The 27,064-nt window shown below is 36.3% G+C and overlaps 1 protein-coding gene across 3 annotated transcripts in view; it reads right to left on the bottom strand.

The window, feature by feature from the left end:
- Positions 1 to 6,779: 6,779 nt before the first annotated feature.
- Positions 6,780 to 27,064, bottom strand: part of tbc1d9 (TBC1 domain family, member 9 (with GRAM domain)) — a 98,928-nt gene continuing 78,643 nt past the window's right edge. For 2 of the 3 annotated variants that reach the window (XM_069925307.1, XM_069925309.1), the window contains exons 14-21: positions 20,156 to 20,254; positions 19,996 to 20,064; positions 17,498 to 17,738; positions 14,831 to 14,896; positions 10,834 to 10,923; positions 9,306 to 9,380; positions 9,007 to 9,113; positions 6,780 to 8,910 (exon numbers count right to left, since the gene is read on the bottom strand). In XM_069925307.1, the coding sequence (XP_069781408.1) occupies positions 8,215 to 8,910; positions 9,007 to 9,113; positions 9,306 to 9,380; positions 10,834 to 10,923; positions 14,831 to 14,896; positions 17,498 to 17,738; positions 19,996 to 20,064; positions 20,156 to 20,254 (1,443 nt within the window). In that variant the 3' untranslated portion in view covers positions 6,780 to 8,214. The remainder of the gene's footprint in view (positions 8,911 to 9,006; positions 9,114 to 9,305; positions 9,381 to 10,833; positions 10,924 to 14,830; positions 14,897 to 17,497; positions 17,739 to 19,995; positions 20,065 to 20,155; positions 20,255 to 27,064) is intronic. The other variant, XM_069925308.1, reaches the window with a different exon arrangement.

Genomic DNA, 27,064 nt, shown 5'->3' with positions numbered 1-27,064 from the left:
GCCCTCTCCAAAGCCTCCACACCTTTCCTGTAATCCAACCAGAACTGCACACAATACTTCAGACGTGACCCGACTAAAGTTTTACAGAGCTACAAACTGAATTTCCAACTTTTACACTCAATGCCCCAACCAACAAAGGCAAGTGTGCCATAAGCTTTCTTTCGCCTAACCCTATCTACTTGCATTGCCATTTATAGAACAAGTACAAAATTTAAATCAGGATTAATACCAAATCACGAGTTAATATATATTCTGCTTGGGATTCAAAACTGGAAATGCCACTTTACCCACCCTAATCATCTAATGTTGCGCTTGTCTATTACAAAAATTACAGATCGGGAGCAATACCTCTAAGATAGCCATCTAGTCCCGAGAGTCAAATTACATTGATAAATCAGTCATTAGCCTACAGCATTCTGAGACCATCTGCATTGCTCAATTAGGTCATAGTATTCACTATATTGCAGTTCTCCATTATACACTATATATTATTGAAGTAAATCAATTAAAGAGACCTGTATTAAGTGGATTTTATCTCTGAATACGGAGAACAGGTCTGAAAACGAGTACATGCATTAGTATTATGAGCAAATGACACATTTATTCTACTTTCACCTGGTGATACAATGGAATGCTTGCAATTCAAGTTTATTTTCCAGCCCATGTAATTAATTCCAATCCAAAATGACTTACTAATCTGTGGAATGATTTATTTGGGCATTGTAAATATGAATTCTGTCAATGTGCAACTATCACGATGCAAACTGCCAGTATATTAACTAATCCCAAGATGGCTTTATTTTAATGCTTATATTGTAGCAAGCATGAAAATAATTTAAGGTATTTTTATTAATAATTTAGGTAAATTTGTCTGTCAAAAAAAATTATGGCAGTAGCTCACAGCAAAAATGCCTTCTGGTACTCCTTTCCAGAGCCGAATCTAGGCAGTCAGTGGTTTCAAATTGAACCTACACTGTGATCCAGAAGTGTGTGGTGATAGGAGGTGAAAGGACATTGGTATCTGCCATTTTGGAAGACAATGGAAAAAGAATGGAGATGAAAAAATAATCAGAAAGAATGTGGATAGTGAGGATGTGGAAGGTGGGAATGGATTAGGGTCTGGTGTTTGAGCAGTAAGCAAGGATAAGGGAGATATCAACAACCAGCAATTGGGTTGAGTGGACCAGTAACCAGCAGAATTGATTGTGGAGTGGGAAAGGGAGAAAGATGGAGGTGATATATTACAGGGCTGAAGAATGCAGGTGAGTAATTCTGGATTTCAATCTGGCACTGCATGGGAAAAATAAGGCTAATGCAGGAGTTACCCAATGACAGACAGTCCTGAGATTATGTGGTCCAAGGTTCTCTGGAATGGATATTGTGTTCAAACAAAAGGGTGACTGATGCAGGAAGTATCCCACCACATTGATTGAGCTATGTGATTTCCTAATTAGTAGATAAGCTCAAAGCACTGCAATACTCAGATATGAATGATGAATAGTTGCAAACAATTGAATATAATGGAAAAAGGGGATCCCATGAACATTTCCCCCACCTATCAGTAATCTGGAATATAGCATGTCACACACTCACTTAAAAAAAAACAACGAAAAGCAGGACAAATCGCATCATCTAATTACAGCCTAGCTTACTCTCAGTCACCAGAGGAAGTTATCATTGAGAGTAATATCAAATGGATCTTGTCAATAACCTACTCATTGATACCCACTTGAGTTTTGCCAAGACTTTAAATCTTTAAATTGATTTTATTTTTGCTACGGCTAGGGCTATCTTAACAAATCTTTTTTGTGCATCCTCCAAATCAATTCCAAATTCTTTGTTTTTTATGTTACTTAGGAGAAAGATCTCTGGATTCTTTGGTATATTGTTTTCTGTTATTTTATTTAATATCTGATTGAGATCTTCCCAAAATTTTTCTACTTTTTCACATGTCCAGATTGCATGAATTGTTGTTCCCATTTCTTTTTTACATCGAAAACATCTATCAGATACTGTTGGGTCCCATTTATTTAACTTTTGAGGTGTAATGTATAGCCTGTGTAACCAGTTATATTGTATCATACGTAACCTCGTATTTATTGTATTTCTCATCGTTCCAGAGCATAACTTCTCCCATGTTTCCTTTTTTATCTTTATATTTAAATCTTGTTCCCATTTTTGTTTAGTTTTACCATTTGTTTCCTCATTCTCCTTTCCTTGCAGTTTAATATACATATTTGTTATAAATCTTTTGATTAACATTGTATCTGTAATCACATATTCAAGGTTACTTCCCTCTGGTAAACTCAAATTGCTTCCTAATTTATCCTTCAAGTAGGATCTCAGTTGGTAATATGCCAGCGCTGTATCTCCAGTTATATTGTACTTATCTCTCATTTGTTCAAAGGATAAGATTTGTTAAGATAGCCCTAGCCGTAGCAAAAAAATATATTATGTCAACCTGGAAATTGGAAGATAATTTGAAAATACAACAATGGTATATAGAAATGAATAAATGTATTCCATTAGAAAAAATAACATATAGTTTAAGAAATAATATTGAAATATTCAAACAAATATGGGAGCCTTACATTAAATACAATAGCGAAAACCTACCGGGGACAAACATTACCTAAGTTGATGGAAGGAGAAGGAAAGAAAAGAATGGACTCAGTAGAATTTCTGGTGTATTTTTGTTGAATGACAACATTGTCTGACTGGTTTAATGCAACCTAGATTGTATACCTAAAATGGATGAGAGGGGGGGGGGGTGGGGGGGTGGCTTGGGAGGAGGGGGGGGGGGGGAGAAAAAGTCACTGTATATGTGTGAAAAAGAAAAAGTGTATATGATGGCTAATGTGATTTATGGTGTGAAAAAAAAAAAATTGATTTTAGAACATGTATTTGACGCTGATCAAAATATTGGGGAAAACTGGAAGCCTGTTTCAGAATAGAAGCCAAATCTCTGTTGGGTAATGCAGGAATGCTCAGCAGATTCTAAATACAAGAAACAAAATAAATATGTAAAACAAGACAGTGGTTGTGCCTGGATAATAGCATATTCTAATAGCAAGTATAATTTAAAGTGGACCAGAGTGGGGAAGATACCTATTCTTTTAAAAAAAGTTCCAGTTGTATCAAAATTAGAAATGTGAAATAGCAGTATTAGAATTCATCAGCAAGTCATGTGTAAAAATAGTTAAAGATTTGAAACATTGAGATGGAAATGGAAGCAAGAGTGGGTCATTCAGTAAGATCGAGATCATCTGCTTCAGCATTGATGTCATGAATTACCCTATCGATCTAGATTATTTGAAAACCTAAAAATCTGTCATCTCTATCTTGAACATACTCAATAACTAAACCTTGACAACTCAGGTGTTGTGCATTACATCTCAACTCGGTCTTGAATTGTCAACCCCCATTTTAAAAATATGACTCCTGCTACCAGATACCTGATCCAAAAGAAACATCATTCTTGCATTCAATTCATTGAGCTTTGTAAGGATTTTAGCATTTTTTTAAAGAGTTCACCTCCTTCTTCCTTTTGAATTCTGGAGAATAAAGCATAGAAGGCGTATAAGCATCCAAGGAATCAATGTGATGAACAATTAACTTTTTCTGAGGATTTCAATTCTGGTTTCTCAAGAACCTATATAATTGCAAGAGAGAAAACATTTTTTTTTATCTCTCTTCATAATAGCTATCTGATGAACTTACTTTTTAAAAAAAATTCAGACATACAGCAAATCTGTGCCATCCAATTGCACCCACTTAATCTTCAGCCCTTGTACATTTTGAAGGGTGGAAGGAAACCAGAATGCATGGAGGAAACCCTGGCAGGTAGAACATACAAATTCCAAACTCTGGTCACTGGTGTTGTGATAGCATTGCACCAACCGCTATGTTTACGGTACCACCCACGTCATCATCTTTTTAAAAGTTGTTCCCTGCTCAACTTCTACGAGTTGGACAAGACAAATTCATACGTTGTTCAATTGCAATGTTAAATATGCTCTAGATAGAGTACCTCAAAATCAATTGACTAACTTTTCAAAGAAAAATATTATAGCAACTTGCTTAATTATTGAAGTCCAAACACACCTTTCCATTTGATTGCCCTAACCAGTAATTTTGTTTCTGTGGATGAAATCAGTGAGCCATTACTGAGGAGACAATGCACTGCACAGCTCGTTTGAAGTAAATTGGACATTTTCCCTGGAGAGGGGGATTATTTAAAGTTTAACACTGGCACTTAAGGAAATGCAATAAGGGAATTTTAAATGTCAAGATAGAGTCCACGAAGACATTTTAAGGACAAGTAATTTTCTAATGTAAACCATCTTTCATAGACGTTGAATGATAGAATTGAACAAGCAATTTCCTTGTAATAGATTTACACATAATCACTCTACCAGCATTTTGCAACAATAGAGATGAGCATCAAGCAACATAATATTGTAATATAACACTATTGATTAGTTACATTAGCACTAAATTGATAAGACTTAATGGATCTCAATGTGTGGAAGGAAGAGGTGAAATTCAATACAGAACAGAAAACAAGCTGATAATCATGATTATTTCAAAAGCAAGATATAACTAATGTACTATGTGGTGAATTGAAATAATTTCCAAATCCACTACCCACACCATGGCTCTGCAATTTGTTCTCTATCAACAAACTAAAAGTAACACCTTTAAATTACAAGAAAAAAATAAAACTGCAAACCTGAAGTAAGCCTGGATTTGTACAAACTGGACAAATGAATTAATAGTACCTTGAAAATTAGCAAATGTATACTTAAATGTCATTGAGGAGTAGAGCAAATTATTCATTTCTACCTGCATTTAATGATTAATGAACTACTCCAGCACTTTTGTGTCTTGGGCTTCAAATAATACATGCTGACAGCAGTGCTCCTTCCTCCTTTGTACAACTCATTATATGATTAGACTGGACCAATCTCTCCCAGCTACAAGCAACACTTTAAACCTGTGCCATTGCTTTGAATACTTTGATCTAGCTCAGAATCAGAATGCTTGCAGGTATATAGAGAGAAGCTTCAGGAAAAATTACTTTGATGTAGTTTGTATTCATGAGGAAAAAAACAATTTTTCATCATCAATTAAATAAACTGATGCAAAATAAAATTTAAAAAAACTTGGCTGGAAATTCAAAATTACAACAAAACATGCTGAGAACGGGTCAGGATGAAGACCTCTCATCAGAATTGGAATGTAAACAAAAGATTTGTTAAGCAGCAGGGCAGAGAGGATTAGGGGGTGGTGAGGAGAGGTAGGAAGTGGAAATGCCATTGAAAGGGTAAAATGAGATGTTAATGGGATAAGTTGCAAACAAGGTTAGCTGGTCAGTGTTAGTAAAGCTTATGCATTAGACAGCCAGCAGTTTTTATCAGATAGGAATAAAATATAGGAAACCTGATTCTGCTTTCAATGAAGTGGATAAATACTATTGTGAATAAGAGTTGGAAATGAGGTGATCTATTTGATCAATCTAAGGCAGTGGTTCTCAACCTTTTTTGGTCTAAGGCCCACTGGTTTCTGGCCTAACATGCCATGGCCCACTAGTGGCTATGACAGCAATATTTTCAAGTCAAAGGCAGTTTTGTAAGAAACACTTTATCTAATTTAAATAATTATATTTAACATTTTTAAAGAACAAAACACAATACAAGCATACATGAAACATAAAAACTCCAAATTAAAATCAAAACTCAAGCCACTTTAATGAGACCCCCTGTTGCTGAAGTTTCTTCACCAGTTTTCACATCCTTGCTTCTATAGATAATGCACACCTGGGATCTGCCTCCCCTTCAATGTGCTTTCCTGTCTTTGTCTTCAGTTGCAGCAACGTCGAAAAACCTGATTCACAAAGATAAGTGGTCATGAAAGGCAGGATCTTCTGAAGACACTCCTTCACAATGTTGGGGTAACTACCTGTCATTTTTGGCCAATCAGAGATAGACCAAGTCTCAAACACATTTCTGCATCCAGAATTGTTTTGAAGGTCAATGAGTTCATCTTGCAGATCATCAGGGACTTCAATGACTTTAACAAGAAAGGGGTTCCTCACCAGTGGCAGTCCTTCCTGAATTCTTCAGGGTCCTTCCTTTCATTTGAAAAAGACAACATCCGTATTTTAGAGTTGCAGATGAATCTTTGTCAGGTGCGTCTGCAACTTGGATGGTCGCAGAGAGTGATTTCCAAGAACCTTACAACACAGGGCACATTGTCCTTTTAATTCTCCATGATTATAGAAATAATATGTATCCAATTTTAAAGGAGAAATACCTTATAAACAGGAGCTTCTCAAGTCTTGACTAAAGTGAAGAACAAGCAGTAAGACAGAAAATGCACACTTCTGAATCTGTCTGAATCTATCTATCTAATAGGAACTGTGACTGAGTACTGAGCGCCAAGCTGCTTATATTGAGAGATGGCCAGATGACCTCATTGACCTCAGTGGCAGATTGCTTGCCATCCCACCCAAGGTCACCCAGGAGGAGCAAGACATGACTGCAGACCCACCCTGACCTCAGTGAGTTGCTAAGTTTCCATGGCCCATATGGAAATACGCTGTGGCCCACTGCTAGGGAACCATCGGTGTGAGGGGTGGATTCACCCTTCTATTAGCACCTTGTTCCTTTCTTAATTTATGTGCCATTTCTATTAGTGTGAATTACCATTAAAATGAACATTTAATCACAAGAATGAACAGACTCGTGTGGTCAACCATTATATATCAAGATGGAAATTTTTATTCTAACAATGCACATTTTCTCCCAAAATGGCAAAAGTACTCCAGAAAAAAAATTATAGTGTAACAAATTAAATATGGACAACATGATGGCATGGTTAAAAGCAGCATTCTGTAGAGAACCAATGGTGAGCTATAAAGATTCATTAACAGAGGGTCAGGATACTCTTTCTTATCTGGTGTCTCAGTTTCATGCCAACAAAATCTGGTATTACCGGTGTGCCCTATTCATTTGAATGAGGTTAACCTTCATTAAAAACTGTTTAGCTCAATTTTTTGTTTTCTTTATTTTATTATATATATTTCTCTATTGTTTTATCAAGTCTTTACAATTTAAACATTATTAATTTAAAAAAAAAAATGCCTCTGATAACCAGAGTCAAGTAAAGTTAGTTATTTGGGTCTTTGCATGCCAAGTAGCCTTGGAACAGTGGCTTAGAGATCATTTGGAGCTCTGTAACCGCAATTGTGCAAAATCTCACCCATTATTTTTGGCCAGGCAAGCTCAATTTCTACCATGGCTATTGGAAAACTAGATTGAAGAAAATCTGGTAATTTTGGGCTCTCTTTACTTCCTTCTTTATCTCTGTTTGTGTAGATTATTTTCTATTGTGGCCTATGTAAACATTGTGCTTCCAAACCCCAGTGTACAATCCTTAATGATATTTATATCTCTCCCTTCCTGGAATGGTCTCTGCAGTTGCCTCTTTTCCTCACTGCCTCTCCAGCTTCCTGTTCAAAGATACAACTTGAAGACTGGATATTATACATTACAATTCTTAATCTTTATTATTTTCTGACTATTTTAAAATCAATGAATGTGTTCAAGTATAAACAATCTTAGTCGTCTTTGCCCAATGCCCAAGATCAATTTACCGTACCAACAATTAACCAGTCTGAGTACTTTTACACTGGCATTTTAAGTTTATTCTGTATATTGTTCCTATTATTTTAAAAGTCAAGCCAACATCCAGAATCCTTTTAAAAAAGAAAGAAACCAATTTAAAACAGCAATTTTAGTATGAAAATTAAAAAAAAACTCAAGGTGTATTCGAACAATTCTCAAGTATAAAAATGAAAATTTTTAGGAATGGTTTCAGTTCCAGAAGACACAAGACAACAGAAATGACAAGGAATCACTGGTCACAAATGATTAATAAACAAAATAATTGCTTCAGTTTAAAAAGCAGCATGAAGGAAAAGTGCAGGTGCTCCAGTTTTCTATAGGGAGGTAATAAATTAAAGCATTATGTCCAATGGCAAAGGACAAAAACAGGTTTAGGAGGGGAAATTTTCATCTTATAATTTACAAGATACAATATTTAAGACAACTTTTCTCAAACTACTGTACACTGTTTACTAAACATTTCATTAATTTATATGGTTTATAGAACATTACTTTATGTAGAATGTTGAAGCAGCAAAAAAAAACCTTATCCTGAGATTGGAGCAATCTCACAGTCATTTGCTGTTGTGATTTGTTTTCCCATCATCCTGATATTCTTAGCATTTGTAATCCTGGGCATCACTAGCCCAGCCCTCTCGAAGTACCTCACCAAAGCAGACTCTGTTAGAAGAGAAGCCAGAAACTGTTCAAAGGTGATAGCCCAGTCTTTGTCTATGTTACTCCTTCTGGGAAGAGGGTTTTCATTATTATTGCGCACAAGTACTGTGTCCTCTGTGATGTCCTCACATTGCAACTTCTCATCGTCATTAGAACCAGCACTCAGGACAGAATATGAGGACATTGAAGAATCGTCTTTAGTTTCATCATCTGAAATCAACATTGCTGAAGAGATACCATTTTCTTTTGGTGAACTGTCATCCAATTTAATTTCTTGCATCTCACTGGAAGATGCCTTTTCATCATCTATCCCATTAAGGATAGTACAGAAAGAATCCCCTTGTCCATAATGTAATGGTTGGTTGTCCCTCCTCTGATGCATTCTGCTCTTACTGTCTTGACTGCTGTCTGGTTCTTGGAGTGCCTGACTAATGAATTGTTTTCCTACTTCACCAATCTCCAGAAGTAAACTAGTTACAGCTGCAGTAGAATGGTACAATTCTTGCTCATTTGCATCTTCACTGAACATGTTGTATAAAGTTCGACAGAGCTCAATAAATTGCTCCTGCAATGGATTAAGAAGAAGTTTGCTTTAAATATCAGCACGTTTGAAAGCTAACTTGCTAGTTGCAAGTTTAAGTTGTAGAAAGATCTAATTTACCTGATTCAGTTTCGGCAAATTTTTGATATTCTGCAACTTTGGCTCCTTTTCCTGTGCCCACATTCTAATATAATGTCGATAATCACGTGGATTTGGCTGCTTCTCCACTATAACAGAGTAAAATCCAGATTAACAACACATACAGTTAACAGACTAAATTTATTACACTACATTCAATTTGAAAAGTTTTAGACAAAATTATAATTATCCTTGTGAAAAATTAAAAATGTTACAATACTTTTAAAATGTTGTTAACTTTAAAATCTATTTATGGGGAAACAGTTGGTACACTTCACTACCTTTCTCATTCCTCAGGTTTACAGTGACAAAGCCGTCTTCTGTTTCATTCTTAGTTCTTGACTCAATTTCTGTAACTGAAATTTGTTTTTATTGCACACCAATCATTTCAATGGGAGTTTATTGTCATTTACACAATACAGATGTACAGATAACTGAAATTCTTAACTGCAGTTATAAAACTGTTCAGTAATTATGGTTAACTTTATATATAGGTAAAAAGTGAAAATATTGTTCAGAATAATTTTAATGTGATATTATTTTCAACAATCTTGGTCAAGTAGATTCTAAGATATTTTGTATCAGTTCAGTTTTTTTGGTTCGGAAGGAACTGTGCTGGATAAACTCAGAAGGTCACTCAGAATCTATAGGAAGTGAAAGCTAACCAATGTGTCAAGCCTGAGCGCTTCTATGGGCGAAGGAAATTATGCAACTTTCTGTCATCTATGAACATTATTGATGTACGTGACCAATTTGTTGAAAGATCGAAGTCATGCTGAGAATGTATACTCATGTCCAGTAACTTGTTATTTCAATTCAGGGGCAACTAGCAATTTGGAATGAACAATAGATTTCATTACTGGCACCAACATCCAGCACATGAATGAATTAAAACATTCCAGATATATCTTGTTCTTGCATGCAAAACAATTTCAGGGCTTGCTTGATACTAAAGGAAAATGTCCTCAGAAATCACCGAGTTTCTTAGTTATACGATTTGGCTACTATAAATTTCAAGCTTTGTGGTTTTTAATGAGAGAATTACATAATGTGCAAAAAAAATTACTGCTAAATTACAGTTGTAGTCAAGGTGGCTGACCTACAAGATTATAAAAGTTAAATTGCTCGAAGGTTTCACAATTTCACAATGCCTCACAGTTCAGATGAGGGAGTTTCTCCAATCTCAGCAAAAATGAGACAAATAAGAAAGATGCATAATTTTATGCAATTCAGTTTTTCAAATACTGTATAAGATTTAGTTATTACTAATCCCTCAAAAGTTGTATATTAACAGATTTATAAAGCTTTTAAAATTTACAGAAACACTTGCAAATTTCCAAAAATAGATGTGTTCAATTCCCTTTTCCTTTAAGATTTGTTTGCTCTAAATAGTGACTGTACAATTCTAATGCAGCAGTAATTTGTATAACAGAGGCCTTTCATCCACTTCTCAGAATATCAAAATTTGACAAAATGTTTGCAAGACATCTGCCAATTAGAGCTACACGTGATGGACGGCATCTGGAACAGAAAACTTGTGTATGGAATTCATTTACAAGTTCAACTTTCATCAGACTTGCCTGCCATTTCCCATAATGCAATCCTATTGCTGAAATATTTAGAAAGATATGGCTTGAATCCAGTAAAATTACTGACAATTAAACCCATACGATCAACCCATAGCCAACCTGCCTCCTTTTTGCAATTATTTTTATTGTATGTATCTCAGACAATGAGACCGATAACAATGCAATGGATTTAGTTATTTGGGGGTTAAAAAGAAGACAACAAGATGACTAGAAAACCTACCATTAACAGTTTCAGGCGTTATATCTTCAAAAAAGTATTGCGTGGCTTCAAATGCAGAATCAGGATCCTCTTGTTCATTAAGAAATGGTTCTAAAGGATAATCAGAACAAGCATCTTCATTCTGTTTTTTGAGAAACCATTCTGAATATCAATGTTTTCTTTATAACAATGAAATATTAATTGATGGTTTGATGTATGGTTTATCTCAATTTAAAATTACTCAACTTGAAAGATTTCCACATTTGCTTCCATAGTTCATATGTTCTGGACCTGCCCTAGCCCTGAAGAATTTCGGAAAGATGTTTTTCAAACATTATTGGTAATTCTCAAGTTAAAATTGGAACTTTGCTCTTCAGTTGCTCTTTTTGGATCACCTCAAGATGTAAATTCAATTCAAAGCCAATTTTTAATTACTGATAGCCAGATATGCAGTTTTGATTAAATGGAAAGATAAAACGCACCTACACAATGGCTAAGGGATATTATGTCTTGTTCTGGAATTTTGGCACTGTGTTTTACCTCTCCAAGTTGGTGTTACTTAATTCTAACATGTCAACTTTCAACCTTGCTTAGAGGATGTGGGATTTTGAGGGTTTTTTTCCTCTTTCCTTTTTGTTGTTGTTAAATTTTACTTAACTGTCATGATTGTGCTCTGGATTTCCTCATCATGAGAATTATTTGTAATGCTTTTTGAATATTGTAGCACCTTATATAATTGTACAGTTTAATTGGTGATACTGTAAAATATTTTAAAAATAAAAATTTCCACATTTTCGGTAATGAAACATTGAACATTCTGCTAAAATGCCACCAGTTCTGTGAGAAACTGCTGACATGTAGCCTTTAACTAAACACAAGTTTGATTCATACACTAGAATGTTCCAAGACAAGTCTCAAATAGGACCACCCATTTCCTCTTGGAATTAAGCAGTGAAGTAGTGCCTGTTTCTGTAGTTTATCCACCCAAGAAACATTGGAAATCTACCCCAAACAGGAAATAACAAGCTCATTTTAATTGAATAGAGAAGGAACAACTCTTTAAAAAAAACACAATTATTCAAAACTTTTTTTTCATTTAACTGAATCAATTATCTTGCTGTTTTTTCATGTTATTTTTTATTTTAAGCTTACCTATAATATTACAAATATTTGAAATTCTTAATTTCTAATAGATTTTGACTTTTTATATTTCTAAGAGACATTCATAAATTCAATATTTTTCATAAAGTATGGAGATGAAATATAGCAGGGAAGCTTCAAGTCAGCTGTCAAAAGTAATTCTGCTATTTACAATCAGAAGCACTCAATGTAGCAGTACATTGCAATGAGGTCAGAGCTTGCTACTTATTTTGCATATTCAGTGGACAAACACCAGTGAGCTACTTGACAGAAATTTAGACCAATTTGTCTTGGTGGAAAACAGGTTGAATAGGACTGGGAGACAAAGGGAAATTTTATTGGTGCACAGACCTATTGGTAGCAGCCCAGAACTTTCTCACATATTTACAACTGTGGTTAATGTTTTTAATTTTGATTTGATGCGACTGTCAATACTTTATTCCCAACTTCCACTTATTACAATCAGTTGGCAAACATGTTCTCCAGCCAATTATTGTACAGCAAGTAGAAAAGCTTTTGAGACAGTCAAGGCAGGCCACTCAATCCCTTTGCACTGGTTAACATTTCTCTCACTTTGTGAGATGTGGTAGGAAGTCCTTTTCCCCAATTATGCTGTGCTAACTCGTCCCCAGACACCAAAAAATCTGTCTGCTGCAGAATTCTATAAGCATACAAACAAAGCATGTAATGCAGTTCATGAATGAAACTTTAACTGCATTTGGACATTGCTGCCAAGATGCTTTCAAACATTTCTAAGATCAACTGGGTCAAAATATGCAGCAAATACTTAGTTGTTTTACTGTATGCAGACATAATAAGAAAGTCTAAAGCTATTGTACATGCAAGATCAACAAAAATCAGTAATCTGAAATTTGGCTGCACCCTTTTGGACACCAGCCCTTGCCCAATATTGCTCAATGCAGGTTGCTCAAAACTCCCGTTAAAACATTCTATCAAATTGTATAAATGCCACTGTCAACATTCAACACGGCTAAAACTTGACAACTCTGCAGTGACTGACACTAAATTTGAAAACTGCAAAGTGACTTTCTTCCCAATCGACTTTGAAAAGATCTAGTTGATTGTATAATGTCCAAAGGAAGAGAACTACCCCACAGTCTTGTTAAACAATTACTTAACAGGTCATCTCAAAGAATAATACAACTAAATATGCCAATCCCTGGAAATGTCTTTGTTCATTAGCAGGACAGATCCAAAGGTAGTGCACAGATGAGATCAAATAATACTAGAAACCCTCAATATTGGTTGGAGACCATGAAATCTCACGGCCTTGCATTAAATTTGTGCAAAGATAATTATCCTGATCTTACTAATCATCATGTTTTGGGAGTAAGATGAGGCTTCCATCAACTGAGCAGGTTCCTATGGGAACAGAATTGAACCTCCTTTGGATCCTTTAGTAGCAAAATCTATTACACCACAATTTTTAACTTTGTACCCTGGAATATACCTTATTCTACTACTACAAACAAGCCAGGGAGAAAACTTGGTCCAATAAGGAGCCCACAATCATGTCAGAAGCAGTAATAAACGTATCTACAAAATTAGGTGCTAAACCAGCATTATTAATTGGATTCATGGTGTGCTAAAAAGCAAATACATCATGCAATTGCCAGAGCTAAGGAGTCAATAACCAAAGGATCTAATCAAAGCAGTGCAGTCCCATCACATCTAGTCATGAATTGTGGAAAATTAAACAGATAACAGAAAGAGGAGGAACATTCTCATGAATGCAGGGTCAAGCACACAATTGTCAAGGACATGATAAAAGCACTCGCAACCACCTTCAACCTGAAGTGTCTATCACATGATCAATCTCAGCCTCTTCCTGTGGTCCCCAGCATTACAGAAGCCAGTCTTCAGCTAATTAAATATACATATCCAGAACTGGCTAAGAATAATAAATACAGCAAAGGTTATTGCACCAGAGAATATGGTCTGAGAACTGAAGACTTTTGTGCTCTTGAGTAGCAATTTAGACAAATTGTTTGCCATCACTCAACCAGACAATGGGAAAACCACTCATACATGTTTGTTCACAAATAGGAGGACAAATCAGTCTAGTTAACTCACACCCATTCAGTCTATTCTTGGGTCATCTACAATGTGATGAGAAGTGTCATTGAAGGGTAGCACTTACTCTGCAGAGTTTGATTTTGCTAAGACTAATTTGCTCCATACATTGGAGCCGCAGTTCAAAGTTGTAGTGGAAACAGGAAGGAGTGGGGAAACCCATGCAGTGATAAAGAATGTGCAAAATTGACATGGACAAATGCCAGGTTCAAACTTTATTGGAACTTCATTGATGTTCAACAGGGCAGAGTCCAAGGCCAAGCCATCCTTAACTGATATATCAATCACCATCCTTCAACTAGTTGGTTGGAAATGGGAAAGTTCATTGACAACTGCACAATATTGATTTCCTCACAAAATGCAACAGTCTATGCTAGTATGCACCAAGACATCAACAAAATGCAAGCCTGACCTGACATGCCACTTAAGTTCCAGGCAACAATCTTCAAGAGATTGCTGAGCCACCTAACCATGAACTTGAAAGTAATGAAAAAGTACAATCACACATACTAAAGTGGTTGCAGAAGAAAAATCTTCCTGAATTTCTGCCCCCATGGACCTGATGATGAATACAGAGGATTGGGACATGTTTTAATGCTAATCACTTAATTCAAATTTCCCTTGCCATGCTCCTTTTTTAGTTTTCTTGATCCCATTAAAATTGTCTTACACACAATTTCTCTCTCATGTCATCATTGCTGAGTGGTTAATAATTACATAACAAGTGTAGGCTGGAGAATTAAGTGCCTTTTATACCTGGGATATACGTAAACAATAATCTTACCAGGAAGCACGTGTACTTTATAGAGCAGTTTCAATTTTTCTATGAGATCTGCATGACACATTGTACCTATGAAAACAAATGACTGAAATTGATTAAATAGCTCAGAAAAGACAACTTGCTCATTTGAAATATATTATCACTGCTGAGCTTTAACAATGATGTCTTTTTTACTCATTTTGAAGTGTTTTAAGGTTTTAAAAATATTTTAATTAAACAACAGTGTGTAAAAATGAGAAAGTGACTATTTATTTAAATTACTTTATCCAGCTATCCACAGATGACATTACTTCAAATTATATAGAGTGACAAGTATAATTGCAGAAATAAAGAGGATTGCATTTTAAAAAAAGAGACTTGTATAGGGCAGGCATAAATGGATGCAAACCTAATGTTGGCAAATGGAATTTGTGTAGATGTGCAAAAAGATCACTGTGGTCTCTGTGTTGCACAACCCTGACCCCAAGAAAGACATACTTATGATTGTTAAGAGTGATGGTTAGTAATATATTATGTGCATTTAAAAACTTTAATGTATTTAAACTAGTCTGTAACCTTAGATTCATGCCAGAGTGATCACAAGTAACCAGACTTGAGGCAGCATCAGATCTGTTTGCCATTACAGGTGAATAATTATCCTTCAATATTGGAATCAAAATCTCAAGTTCTCAGTGAAACTCTAATTAATGTCCCCTCCTGCTGCATGTGCTATTATTCAAACATTGTGCTTTTAAATTACTAATGCAAATTTTCCTTATTAAAATATTTTTATTGATTTTCAGTAAATAAATTTGTAGATTTATGGATTATGCTACAGATAAAAAAAGTAAAAAAGCACCACGAGAATAATCAAACATATAAATTCTCAAAACACTGCCACAATAATAATAATGGACATAATAAATTTAAACTTTTCAAATCCCTTGACTCTAAACAAGGTTGAAAGTTAATGTTGATGAAACAAAGCGACCACTCTGAAGTGGGACAATACAGTGTCAAAGTTCTATATTAACAATGAACCTAGAAATTATTCCAATAATCCATCAATGGGCTCTTACCATAATGGAATCTAATGTTTTAATCATTAATTGCATATCTAATTTTTTTTCACAAACAAACACATTACGTCCCTTAGCCATTGTGCATAAATAGGTGGGGCATTATCTTTCCCCTTAATCAAAATAGCATGTCTAGCAAGCAATGAAGTAAAAGATAAAATGCGACATTTAATTGGAGTTAGCAAATCATCATCTTCTCTAAGAATTCCGAACAGAGCAACTAAGGGATTTGGTTCTAATTTTAAATTGAGAATCACCAATAATGTTTGAAAAACTTCTCTCCAATACTTTTTCAAACTGGGGCATTCCCAGAACATACGGATTAAAGAAGCATCATCTATTTTTGCATTTATCACATGAGGATTTATATCTGAGTAAAAACAAAATAATTTGAGTTTAGACTTATGGACCCTATGTCCCACTTTGAATTGCAGCAGACAGTTGTGAGCACACAGAGATGTAGTGTTAATCAGTTTGAAAATAGAGTCCCAAACCTCATTGGACAGCGAAAGGTTCAAACCCTGCTTCTTAATTTGGACTACAGGGGTGTGTCTTAGATCAGTCAACTTGTCATAAATAACAGATATTATTTATCAGAAGTTTGTAATCCAAAAAATTTATCAAGAATATTCCCCTCAGGAGCTCTAGGAAAATCAGGGATGCAAATTTTTAACATTACCTTGAGTTATTATTTTTTGGACATAGTTTGATCTAAGTGTGAAGTGCTTCATTTGGTAGGAGTAATTAAAACAGGACATACATAGTAAATGGGAGGGCAATGAAGAATGCAGTGGAGCAGAAAGATCAAGGAATAACTGTGCATTGTTTTCTGAAGATGGAATCTCATGTGGATACTGTGGTGAAGAAGGCTTTTACTATGCTGGCCTTTATAAATCAAAGCATAGAATGCAGGAGTTGGGAAGTGATGTTGAGACTGCTCAAGGCACTGGTGAGGCCAAATTTGGAGTACTGTGTGCAGTTCTGGTCACCGAATTATAGGAAGGATATCAACAAGGCAGAGAGAGTGCAGAGAAGATTTACAAAAATGTTACCTGGGTTTCAGCACCTAGATTACAAAGAAAGATTCAGACAATTAGGCCTTTATTCTTTGGAGCATATAAGGTTGAAAGGGGATTTGATAGAGGTATATAAGATTATGAGAGGGATAGATAGAGTTGATGTGGATATGCTTTTTCCATTGAGAGTAAGAGAGATTGAAACAAGAGGTCATGAGTTAAGAGTTAAGGGACAAAAGTTTAGAAGTATCATGAGGGGAACTTCTTTACTCAGAGAGTGGTGACTGTGTGGAATGAGCTTCTGGGAGTAGTGGTAGCAGGGTCAATTTTTTCAATTAAGGAAAAATTGGATAGGTATATGGATGGGAGGGGAATGGAGGGTTATGGGCAGGGTGCAGGTAGGTGGGGCTAGAGGAGAGTACTTAGTTTGGTGCGGACTAGAAGGGCCAAATGGTCTGTTTCCGTGCTGTAATTGTTATATGGTGTTGTTATATGGTTATTTATTAAACATTTAGCATGCATGCCCAATGGAAACCTTTCAGTTTATTTATTAATGGTTAAGCCATGTGCACCGACATATGGAAAATATTACTTACTTAATCCTGTGACAAATTCTTTGAAGTTTATTAAAGAATCTCCATTTTCATCTAGTAATCGAAACAAGCGTCTAGCCAGGATATCTGAGTGTGCACCACATGACCATGGAAATAACAGTACAAACAATCCCTTGAATTGTTCAAAATCAATACGGTACTGTTCAAGATAAGGCAGGCTAGGGTCATGGCGCTCTGTTGCATTACTGTTTCCACCCCAGTAGCAACTTGTGAGATGCTCAGCCTAAATATAAAAATCATAAAAAGTCATTACATTCAACTTTCAAGTGGTGAATACAAACATCAAATTTTACTAAATGTTTTTATTCTATATCTGTACATCCCTCATTTTTGGAAATTTATTGGATATATTTAAAAGTTTAAAAAAATAAAAAGGTAACATTTGTCATTAGCTTTCAGAAAGATGGCTAGCTCAAATGTTCAGAATTTGCTCTTAAAGCATTTAAAGGGAGATAATGGAAGAAGAAACTAAAGAACAAATGGAATGATGGCTATTACTGTTCCATCTATCACATTTGCTCCATTCACAGAACATGAAAAAGATTTTGTGAATTTTACCAATCATTATCTTTGGACAGAAAAAGTTACATAAAAACTGCTTAATGCCCTGCTGTTAGATTCCATTCAAGTCTTATGGCAAAGTGTACTGACAGATTTGTTAATTTGAACTGGTCAGCAAATCTGGAACTTCAGTGGTTCATTTACATGTGGCAAAGTCCTGAACTTGCCAGCCTTCATAAAAAGGACTGACAACAATTTTAAAACTATTCTTATTTACCAGTTTCATTTAGCCTATTTTCCCAAATAGCTACTAACAATAGCATAATATCATTAAGTAGACAAAGAAAGACCAGGGGAAAACAGAAAGCTGAAGTTTTAAAAATTCTTTTAAAAATGTTTTCAAGTGTTTATTAGAATAGCAGTTTACATTATTCCTGAGACATAGAATTATTAAAACCTGATTGACAAATGGATTCAGCTTTAACATTAATTGTATTAATTTTGCATATCAAGTGGTTACACAAAGTGTTCTTAAAAAATTATTTATTTAATAATTGCTGCAACTTTCTCCATTAGGAGCATAAACGTGAAATGTCATTAGAACTATTCCCTTTATTTTGCAGTGGGTAGCTAACCATACATGTTACATTCTGGCTAAAGTCGAGTTTCCAGCCCAATCCTGGATATTACAACTTGAAAAACAAAAAAAAAGTACTTATTGCTGATTACTAGTAAATCTAAAATAAATCACAAAAACAAATAAATAAATCTGCTGGAACTTCTAGTGCAGTGGTTCTCAGTCTTTTTCCTTCCACTCACATACCACTTTATGTATTCCCTATGCCATAGGTGCTCTGTAATTAGTAAGGGATTGCTTAAGGTGCTATATGAGTGGAAAGAAAAACTTTGAAAACCACTGTTTTAATTGTACCTCATTGACTCGTTATGTACATGGTTTCATAACTCCAAAGGAAATGGGCCAATGACAATTTTTCTCACGCAAAATACTTCAGTAACAATGGGATCTAGAGCAATGATTCTCAATCTTCCCTTCTCACTCACATACCACCTTAAGTAATCCCTTACTAATTACAGAGCACTAATGGTAAAGGGATTACTTAAAGTGGTATGTGAGTGGAAAGAAAAAGGTTGAGAACCAGTGGGATTGTGGATATGGAACTTAATCAAAGACGATCAGCAAAAAAAAATAGAAAATCCAATTGTTCTTATTGCTTGTTAAATGGAATTCAAATTAAGTTGCACATAAATAATCACATTAAAAAATTATGTACTTTAACTTTGATCCAAAAAATAACAGTAATATTACTTCCCAATATTATATTTTAACAATCAGTCTTTTCTGCATTCTCCTCATAGCTGTCATCTGTTGATTGAACTATTTGAGTTTAATTTCATTTTCGCCCAATTAATGGCATGTCTGATATACACTGCTCAAGAATTTCAGCCTTATTATCAAGTTAGAAGAAGCACATTGTGAACTGAAGACTAAAAATAAATTAATCTCTTTAGGGAACTGTTTTATGCTCTTAGTGAAAGAAACAAATGAATTATAGAAAGTGGTTGAATTAACTGGATTGAAATCAGATTAAATGTTAGAGCAAGGAATAAAAATGAAAAGGTGTTCATTATATAAGCATAATAGGAACTACAACATTGATATATGCTCTGAAATTAAGCAGCCAGGTAGATTCGGATTACCAATGACCAAAAAGGAAAGCAGGTTGGCACCTATATATTTTGCCTTTGATAAATAACCTCACTGTCAATGGTATTCTGCAGAATACCATTTAATATCACCATCTTGAAAAGACTTTATACATGCTTGCAGTGCTTTTCCTTTTTTGATGCACTTTAACTACATCACATGATATAAAGAGCAATGATATACACTACTATTAAAGTATTTAATGGCCTAATAACTAAGCCAAAAAGACCATTTTCACAGGTAAGTTGCTTACCTTAAAAAGAACATAAAGTTCTTCCAATTCATCTATTGTGAATGCAGTCTCTGTCACAATGGCTCGAACCTGAACATTAAAAATAAAGTCACTTTTAGGCTAATGTAAAGTTGAGCAGAATTTGCAATTGCAACCTAGCAAAATATATTACTGTACTCACTACATTGCGCTTTGTTGTATCTTCAAGTGTCTGAATGACTCGCAGTCTCTGTTTAAACCGCATCTGTTCGATCACATCTGCTCTAATGCTGCCAAATTTCTGAAAAGATTAAAGCTGTCTTAAATAGATTTTCAATATATAAGAATATTTTAGATCATTTCCTTTCAAAACTTATTTTTACAAATTGAACACATTATTAGCAAAGCCAGAACTTGTTGCCCACCCCCAATTGCCAGTGAGGCAATGGTGATAAATGTATCTCTAACCACTGCAGCTACCAAGTAGAAAGGTTCAGAATTTAGAACCAGAGGCAATGCTTTCAATTTAGCAAACGCTCACTGTTCTCGTTGTTTATGATCATACAATCACGAGCTGGGAGCTGCTGTCTGATGCAATGCATTTATTTGAAGGGAATATTCTAGATACAGCATGCAGCAGAAGGCATTTGCAGTGGCAGAAGTTGAACAGTTAAGTACTCTGCTATAGCCTGGATAACATCACACTTTGAGTTGGAGTTGTAATCACCTGTAATGACTAGAGCGTTACATTATGTCACATGTCAAGATGATAATCAGAGGATTTATGGAGTCAGGAGCTAGATTTTCACTAAAGAATAACCAGCCTCTAAAATGCTCTTGAAACCACTTTAAGTTCATGGTAAAGTGGAAATCTCCAAAGATCTTGATTTATAATATCAGGGGAAATGAAGACAATATCTTCTTGGAAATGATCCAATATATAATTGATACGTGACTCATATTCTGCACTGCAATATATAAAAGCTATATAATTAATATATAAAAGCTATATAATTAATATATAAAAGCTATATAATTAATATATAAAAGCTATATAATTAATATATAAACAATATATACATGTAATAGTTTTCACTTCAAATTAATAAAAATATTTAAAAAAGGAAATGATCAATGCCTGGCACATTATTTGCCAAGATCAAGCCTAAATGTTGTATAGATCTTTGTTCACATGGGCTTAGATTGGGGGGGGGGGGGGGGGGATGGGGAGGGAAAAATCACAAGAACTCAAGAAAATAAGAGCAGGACATTTGACCCCTCAATACTACCATTTAATGTAATTATGACTGATCTGCCCCCAGGCCTCAATTCCTCTGCCATGTCAATTCCCCATAACTCTGAATTCCCAAACCTTTAATTTAAAAAATAATGCATCTACCTCTTAAAATACCTCCAATGCTCTAGCCTCCACAATCCTCCAGGGTTGAAAATTCCAGACTTTAACATCCTCTGCGAGAAGATATTTTCATTCGCCTCAGTTTAAGTGACCACATACTTGTGTTGTAACCAGATCTCCTAGTTGAAACTCTCCCACTAGGAGGGAGCATCCATCCTATCATTCTCCAAAGAATACAGATCAAACTTCTTCAGCTGCTCATGATAGGACAATTCTTTCATCCCAGGATTTAGCTGAATGAACAATGATGGACTGCCCATAATGCTGGTACATTCTCCAAAACTATGCACTGTATTCCGTATCTGGCCTCACCAACATCCTCACCAATTATACAAGTTTTCCAAACTTTTTGCAATAAAGGCTAATTTTACAATTGCATATTCTTTTTGAGATTCATGCACGATAATATCTAGATCTCTCTGTACTTCCTTCATTTGCAGTCTCTCCATTTGGACAACAGTCTGTCTTTTGATTTCTTTTACTGAAGTACATGACTTTACACTTTCCCATATTAAAATCCATTTGCCAAGTTTTACCCATTTACTTAATTAATTTCTATCCTCTTACAGAGTCGAAATATCCTCATGGAAACATCTGTACCAATTTATTTTGGTATTAAAGTTCAAGTTTATTATCACTGACTATATCCGTACAGCCAGATGAAACTGTGTTTCTCTGAACCATTGTGGACACACATACATTTCTCACACAGCACATAATAATCATACAGTATGTACATAAAAATATAGTACAAAATAAATATGTGCAAAGATTTCAGAATAATTTGCTTGTTTTATTTATAAGAGACTTAAAGTTACAGAATACCATTTAATCTCACAGTCTATGGGACGAAAACATTTCCCAGCCTGACAGTCCTGACCTAATCTGGTTTTAAGTTCTTTGAAAGCAGGGTTGCATTTTTACAGCAAAAACTGCACATCAGGCATATCTGAATACTTTGACATTTAGATTTAGAAGCTATTTGCATAATGCCATCAAGTAACGAGTTTCTGAGCAGGCGCGAGGTTATGACTGAGCAGGTGTGAGGTTACGACTGAGCAGGCGCGAGGTTACGACTGAGCAGGCGCGAGGTTACGACTGAGCAGGCGCGAGGTTACGACTGAGCAGGCGCGAGGTTACGACTGAGCAGGCGCGAGGTTACGACTGAGCAGCCTTCAGTGGGTCGGCAGTGAGTGAGGCTTCGAAATAACAACCTTCAGTAGGTCAGTGGTGATTGAGACTTTGAAGGAACAGCCTTCGCAGGTCGGCAGTGAGTGAGGCTTTGGTGGAGCAACCTTCGCCGGGTGGGCAGGCAGCCTATGGATCGATATCTTGGATTGATATTTGGAGTAGGTAAATGGAGTCAGCTAGGGCTCTGGTTGCAGGATGTAGGGAATCTGGGACAGCATAATTGTCCCTGAGGGCTACACATGCACAAGGTGTATCCAGCTGCAGCTCCTGACAAAATGAGTAAGGGAAATGAAGCTGGATAAACTTCAGCGCATTTGGGAAGCAGAGAGGGTGATAGAGACTGGTTTCAGGGAGACTGTCACCCCCAAATGTCAGGAGGCAGGTAGCTGGGTGACTGTTAGGAAAGGAAAAGGGAATAGACAGAGAGAAGAACACCTCTATGGATATTTCCATCAACAATAGGTATACTGTTTTAAATACTGTGGGTGGAGACGACCTACCAGGGACAAGTTGTAGTGGTCACATCTCTGGCACCAAGACGAGACCATCAGCTCAGAAAGAGAGGAGGGAAAAGAGGAGAGGGGATTTGATAGGGGGACAGATAAGAAGTTCTGTGGGAGAGATCAATAATTCCAGATGGTCCGTTGTCTCCCTGGTGCCAGGGTCCAAGATATTTCGGATCAAGTTCTTGGTATTTTCAGGAGGGAGGGTGAGCAGCCAGATGTCATGGTCCATATAGGGACCAATGACACGTGTAGAGTTGGAGTGCTACCACTAGGAGGAGTCAGAGACAGTGTGTAGCATCTTGGGTAGATTCAAGATGGATGCCTCCATATGAGGTCTGGCCTGTGTGTGTTTGACTTAGTGCTGTTTGTTTTAGTTAAAAAATCTATTTGTTTAAAAATAAGCAAAGTCTTTTTATTGATTTAAAAGAAATTTCACATGGTACTAGAACACCAAGAGTATGCATAATGAGTAACAGTCGATATCAGCAGAGAAAATATGAAGAGTTTAAAAATTCCTGATGCTGTAAAATGGATTGGAAATGTCAACCATGAGTAGAGGTTGTTTAAACAAAGATTCATGCTATACCTGCAAATCACTGGAATGGACAGCGAACCGGATACACAGAAGATTGCACTGCTACTTACTATGGCAGGACCTAAAGCTCTCGAGGTTTTAACACATTTATTTTTGCTGAGCCAGAAGACCAGTGCAAATTTGACAAGATTATCAAGAAGTTTGATAAACACTGTTCAAAGAAAAATCAAACCTTTGAGAGGTATGCATTTCTCTTGCACAAACAGCTTTGTTACTTTTTAAAAAAACCCAGACAAAATTAAAAGCAAGAACATGCAATTTTGGATTGGTGCAAGATTCATTGATCCATGATCAAACTGTGCTCAAAATTAATCATAAGAAAGTGAGAGAGATGTTGCTGCGAGAACAATGCTTACCTTAGCTGGAACTGCAAAGGTATGCCACATCAGTGAACTAGCTCTGCAGCATACGAAAGAATTCGATGATAGTGTAAAAGCCAGTGAAAATGAAGGCATAGTGTAGCCACAGTATCTGGACACACATACAAATAAAATATGAGATACAGGAAACAACAAAAAGATGGTGAGACATTCAATTGTAAAAGATGTGGTACTAAACATGCACCAAAACAATGCCCAGTTTACGAGAAAGTTTGTAATAAGTGCAAAGGGTGGAATCACTATGCAAAGCAGTGTTTTTCCAAAGGGAAACAAGACAGAAGTAAAAGTGTGCATACTATAGAAGAAACTGCTCTCAGTGATACACTTTTCATGGCCATGGTAGTGCCCAAAGTGAACAGTAGCAAACAGGATAAATGCACTAAATATTATTACATACAAATGGAATAAATATTCCTTTCAAGTTGGACATGAGGCAAAGGTCAATTTGATCTTTGAGCACGATATCAGAGCAAAGAAGATAAAGCCATACATCCTTGCAAATCCTGTCGAGCTCAAAGTCTACAATGGACAGAGCATCGACATGAAAGGTTTATGTAAACTCAAGGTGAAAGTTAAAGAGCACCACCTCAAGTACACAGTAGTCATAGATGGTCATTTCCAGACATTTTCAAGGGGTTTGGAGTTCTACCATTCACCTATAAGATACAGTTAAAGGAGGACACACAGCCAGTAGTTAATGCCCCAAGGTGGGTTCCAGTGCCACCAAAAGAAAAGGTCAAGTAGGAACTCATCCGAATGACAGCACTCAGGGACATATAGTGGAGAAGCCTTCAGAATGATTGAATTTAGTGGTGTATGTCAAAAAGAAGAACGGTGACCTATGTGTGAGCATGGACCCAAAAAACATGAATACCAATTTAGAGGGAACATTATCAGATTCCAACCAGGGATGAAATTACAAGTGAGATGGTCAGTGCAAAGTTTTTTCACTAAATTGGATGCACATCAGGCTTCTGGCAAATAAAACTGCATAATGATAGGACAAAATACTGTACATTTAATACACTGTTTGACTGATACTGTCTGAGGATGCCTTTTGGCATTTTCTTAGCTTCGGAAATGTTCAACATCATAGAAGGCATGATGGGGTACGTGTGCACATGGATGACATAATCCTATGGGGATTGCCACAAAAGCAACACAAGGAGAGGCTCATGAAAGAGCTACATCGCATCCAGAAGTATGGATTAAAGTTAAACAGAGAAAAAAATGTCAGTTTGGTGTGAAGGAAATCATATTTCTGGGAGATAAACTGTCAGCCAGGTGTGGAGCCAGATATGAGCAAGGTGAAAGCATTTTAGAGATGCCCAGACCCACTGACAGAAAATAATATTGAGAATGCTGAGAATTATCAATTTCAAAAATTCATATCAAACCTGTCTTCCAAAACAATGTGCCTCAGGAAGTTGTTACAGGACAAATGTGAATTCAAGTGGAAAAACAACCATGAGGAAGAATGGGGATGACTGAAGGCCATTCTAACTACAGAACCAGTGCTTTTGATTTCCTTTGATGCATCCAGAAGGACAAAAATATGTACGGATGCTTCAAAAGATGGAATAGGTGCCGTACTACTTCAGGCTGTAGGAGAAGATTAAAGGACAGTAGTATATGCATCAAGGACAATGACAACATCGGAATTTTGATCTGCACAGATCGAGAACGAGTGTCTAGGTCTGATCTATGGACACAAGAAATTCTACAGCTATGTGTATGGTCTACCAACATTCGTGGCAGAGACATACCACAAGCCATTAATTGTGATAATCAAGAAAAATCTCAGTGAAATGTTGCTGAGAATCAAAAGTCTCATGATGAAGCAACAACATTACGATTTCGAATCAGTGTACGCAGCAGGGAAACATTGTGTTAGCTGATGTGTTATCCAGGGCAATGACAATGAGAGTTCCACAGAGATAGATGTGAATATCCATGTGAATCTGATCACTGAATCTCTTCCCGTATTTGACATGAAGTCCAAGCAGATCACAGCTTAAACAGAAAAGGACACTGTTCTGCAGAAGGTCATGAAGAATCTGAATAAATGATGGTCAAGAAGTGAATGTCAGCCATATTACAACATCAGAGCTGAGCTGAATGTTGTCAATGGGCTTCTACTCAGAAAAGAGCAGAAATGTCATTCCTCAATCACTGAGACAAGAGATACTGAAAAGGGTACATGAGGAGCACCTTGAAAAATGCAAGAGGAGGGCCAGAATTGCTGTTTATTGGCCAGGGATAAATGCTGACATTGACAGAATGGTTTCAAGTGAGACCTGTTTGAAGCATCAAGCAAAGCAGAACCGTGGCAGAAGGTTGGGAATGATTTGTTTCACATGGATGGAAAGAATTACTTGCTGGTTATTAATTTAACATATCAAGGAAAGGGGATGTAGTGATAAAGTTCTACCACCAGCAGGAGTCAGAAATGGAGCGTGTGGCATCTGGGGAATGTTGCATCTTGAGAATGCTGTTGGATGCCTCAACATGAGGTTGACCTGTGTGCATTATGTCTTAGCGCTGTTTTCTTTAGTTAATAAATCTAGTTGTTTAAAAGAACCCAAGTTTCTTTATTGTAATAAAAGAAACATCACAACTTGGGCAGGAAGGATGAGGAGGTCCTGCAAAGAGAGTTTAGAGAGTTAGGTGCAAAATTGAAGGACAGGACCACTAGGGTTGCGATCTCAGGAATGCTACCTGTTCCACTGAGGCTAGAAATAGGAAGTTAATGCAGCTAAATACATGGATAAAGAGATGGTGCAGGTGGGATGGCTTCAAGTTTCTGGACAATTGGGCTCTGTTCCAGGAAAGGTGGGACCTGTTCCGACCAGACGGTTTGCACCTGAACTGGAATGAGACTAGCATCCTTACAGGTAGGTTTGCTAGTGCTGCTCTGCTGTGGGGGGGGGGGGGGAGGGGGGGTGGGTGGGGGGGGTTTAAAAACTAGATTGGCAGGGGGATGGGCTCCTGATTGTTATAGTAGATAGTGAGTGGGAGGTGG

The sequence above is a fragment of the Narcine bancroftii genome, chromosome 3 (assembly GCF_036971445.1).
Source record: "Narcine bancroftii isolate sNarBan1 chromosome 3, sNarBan1.hap1, whole genome shotgun sequence".
NCBI classification, from domain to species: Eukaryota; Metazoa; Chordata; class Chondrichthyes; order Torpediniformes; family Narcinidae; genus Narcine; species Narcine bancroftii.
Note: the sequence above shows the minus strand (reverse complement) of the source record. Positions and strands in the feature narration are given on the sequence as shown.